Below are 3,286 nucleotides of genomic sequence, written 5' to 3' on the forward strand. Positions count from 1 at the left end.
TTGCACTCAGTTGTGCTGTTTTGTTTGTACAGTTGTAGATGTTAAAATGTATGCTGTATTTTATAACCACTTGATGAACCTTTTGTGAGCTAATAAAGTAAAGTTAAGTAATGTATTAGTGCTCAAGTTGAGGCAATGTGATGGGACGTGATCTCATCCTCTTTTCATCGGTTTTAACTTTTTATTAGACACTTCTGCATAATGACTTTAGAACAATCATAATCAGAGCAACAACCGATGCATAGACCAGCACCAGTCTGGGAATACTTACTGTAACATTTAATGATCTTGTCAGCATCACGGCAAAATAAATATATTCAAAATCTGTTTAAAAGCTCAGGCACAATAAAATAGAAGATAACCCCACCAGCGTAATGACACTGTATAAAAATACACAGGATGATATAATCGTACATCTGCGTGGCAACAGGCTAAAGCCTGACAATCTCGCCACATATGGTTTGTTCTTCATGCAAATTCACTGAAAAGCTACATTGCCAAGTTGCTCCCTTATTACACCACCTCCTAGGCCCTGGTCACTGAATAGGTGTCAACATCTGGATTCTTCAAGAGCCCTGGGTTCATATTATTATGAAATCTGTGAGGTACAAGCCAGTCACACTGAATTAGAGAGAGAGGGTCCAGTCTCTGGTTTTGTTTCAGGATGCAGACGGAGGGTAATGTGATGGTTTCCTAGATGATTCCATATTGGGCCAGTTCATGCAGCTCCAGGTGACTGAAGGCCTCCCATGGACAAACCACTGTGTAGTCTGGACCAAAGAAGGAGTAGATCATGTAGCAACACAGGATATGAAATTATAACATTTGATCAATACACTGCTGTAATACTGTATATAAAGACTTAAATACATTAACATTTGTATTCTATCTACAGCATGTTACTTAAGGGAAACCCCACTGTGAAGGCATTCAAAAGGCATTACATTTTCAAATGACCAAAGTTTCATGTCACCATTTTTGGGGGAATTGAGATTTGCCAAACCCAACTCATCTGACATTATAGTCAATAGGCTAAGCTAACACAAATCGTCTTTGTCAAAAGTACCTGAAAACTAATCCCAGTTATCTACTGTAGGAACTGACAGTGGGAAGTAACAAGGGATCAAGAAAGTACTGGGAAAAGATGCTTTACTCACCAGTGCCAAGCCCTTCCATTCCAGGGATGTCATCTCCAAATCTTTAAAGAGCAACAACAAAGACACGGTAAGAATTGATCTGGTCTGGATAACATTGCTCGGTGGTAAAATCATTTGAATATTAAGAGAAATGTACATTATATAAATATACTATGCATTATAACACTTATAGTTATAAATATAAATATAAGCACTCGTAACTCGTAAGTTCATAATGCGTTATAACAATAACAAACACATTTATAATCTCACGGTCAAGTATAATTAATAATTAAAAGTAATACCTTTTGGATATAATTCTCTTAGTCGTAATAATAATTGTAAAATGCGTTATAATCACTGTAATAATGCATTATAGTGTGGTTATGAGAACTTATGACTATTGTACACTTGGCTAGTTTTCTTGGTATTCTTTATTATTTCCTTGGTATTGTTCTTATTGCTGCCACAATGTTGAGGAACCAAGTGGGCAATTGTGTATTTATAATTATTATACACCAGGCAAAGTCAAAGAAAAGGTCAGTATGTGACGAGCAAATTTGCAGTATTACGATACCATGTCATAAAATCAGGACACGAGGAACAAATGAGCTACTTTATGTATTGAAGTGCATAAATTATGTAATCAACACTATCCATTCAAAAGGTAACCATAAGCCACTGTAATAAAACGTTATCAGACATCATAGTGGGACGTCTGCATTTTGCATTGAATCTTGAACTTCAGGAAGTATCGTTAACAGGAAGTATATGCAGTTAACTTGCGCTCTCTACCCTTTCACGCCCTTCTTTGGAGGCTTGCTCTTGAACTGTCGGGTCATCCTCTGTTTGAACTTGGGGGGTCCCCTGCGGGGGGTGGTGGGGCCTGACGTCACCTTGGTGGGTGCAGAGACGTCAGCCGTGGTGATGCTGCAGGGGCTGCCGGAGCTGCTGCTCATGCTGGACTCTGCTGGTCTGGGTCAGGGCCTCTTCTAGGACAGAGGTTCTCAACCTGTGGGTCGGGACCCCCAGGGGGGTCCCCAAATTATTTTGGGGGGGGTCTCGATGATTATCTTAATGTGCAACATTGTTTTCTCACTCAACAGTAAACAAACCAATATAAGGTTTAAGTGTATAGACTAGAGGGTACCTGCACATTTCTAAAGTGAAAATGTAAGGACTTTTTAAGACCTCTAAAATGCCAAATTAAACATTGGCCAAATTGTCAAATATTTTGGCAGAAATTGTGAAAATAGCAGATCTACATGCTCACAACGCCTCGCAAGAACCGTGTTATACGAAATGTAATGCCTCAACTCTTAGTGCTCGTCAGGGTGGGGGGTCCCCAGTTAAAATAGGATTATTTTGGGGGTCGCAGCCTGAAAAGATTGAGAACCACTGGTCTAGGACCTGAGTTACCTGTGGATGCTGGTTCTGCAGGTAACCTGGGTCACCTGCTGTGGATGCTGCTTCAGGGTTCTGTGTCGTCTCTCCTATATTGTCCCTTTGGGATATTCTTGATGTATTTTCACGCCTCCCTTTTCCCCTCTTCCTAGAAACGTCTCTCTCTACTTTGTGCTCTCTTCTTTCTTTGTGCGTTATAGCATTATTTGTCCTAAGATTTGTAAGCAGGTTTAAATACTCTCCAGGCTCCGCCCCTTTGGCGTCACGTTGCCAACGCCAACCAATTCACTCCTCATCTTAAAAGGCCCTTCTGCTCGTACCAGGTTGTCGTTCCACTGCCGTGGGACAGACAGGGGGATTGATGAGTTTGGGACTTGTAATCAAGAAAATGTATGTTTGTTCTTCATCGCTGTTTTTTTTGTAGCGTGTTGATAATTCCTCCACTGACCCACCATGTTTGACTGAATTTAAGAAAAATAAACATTGTACAATCCTGTGCGTTAAATTAACTCTGAAAAAGTAAAAAAGGACCCTATACTCTCAGTGTTAAATTAACTCAAAGGATTTTGCTGTGTACTGTGTTATGCAATGGAGTCTCGGGTGAGCTTAGCTATCAACTTAATCAGAAGACTATCTTCTCCCCAATTCCATTAAGTGTGTGCCTCAGCTTGCTAAGCAGCTTTATAGGGAGGAAAATCCTCTCATGTCAATCTCCCTCGAAGACAGACCGCCAGACACTCAGATGG

General features: G+C 40.4%; 1 protein-coding gene across 1 annotated transcript; it reads right to left on the bottom strand.

Annotated features, from left to right (window-relative positions):
* Positions 1-641: 641 nt before the first annotated feature.
* Positions 642-2,095, bottom strand: LOC308282820 (retinal cone rhodopsin-sensitive cGMP 3',5'-cyclic phosphodiesterase subunit gamma-like; the record flags this gene model as incomplete). The annotated part of the gene is made up of 3 exons (XM_080723206.1): positions 642-770; positions 1,158-1,198; positions 1,932-2,095. The coding sequence occupies 3 exons, from the start codon at positions 2,093-2,095 to the stop codon at positions 694-696; spliced, it is 282 nt and encodes a 93-aa protein (XP_080579332.1). The 3' UTR covers positions 642-693.
* Positions 2,096-3,286: the final 1,191 nt, after the last annotated feature.

The sequence above is a fragment of the Nannobrachium achirus genome (genome assembly GCF_963921795.1).
Source record: "Nannobrachium achirus genome assembly, chromosome: 4".
In the NCBI taxonomy this organism is placed as follows: domain Eukaryota; kingdom Metazoa; phylum Chordata; class Actinopteri; order Myctophiformes; family Myctophidae; genus Nannobrachium; species Nannobrachium achirus.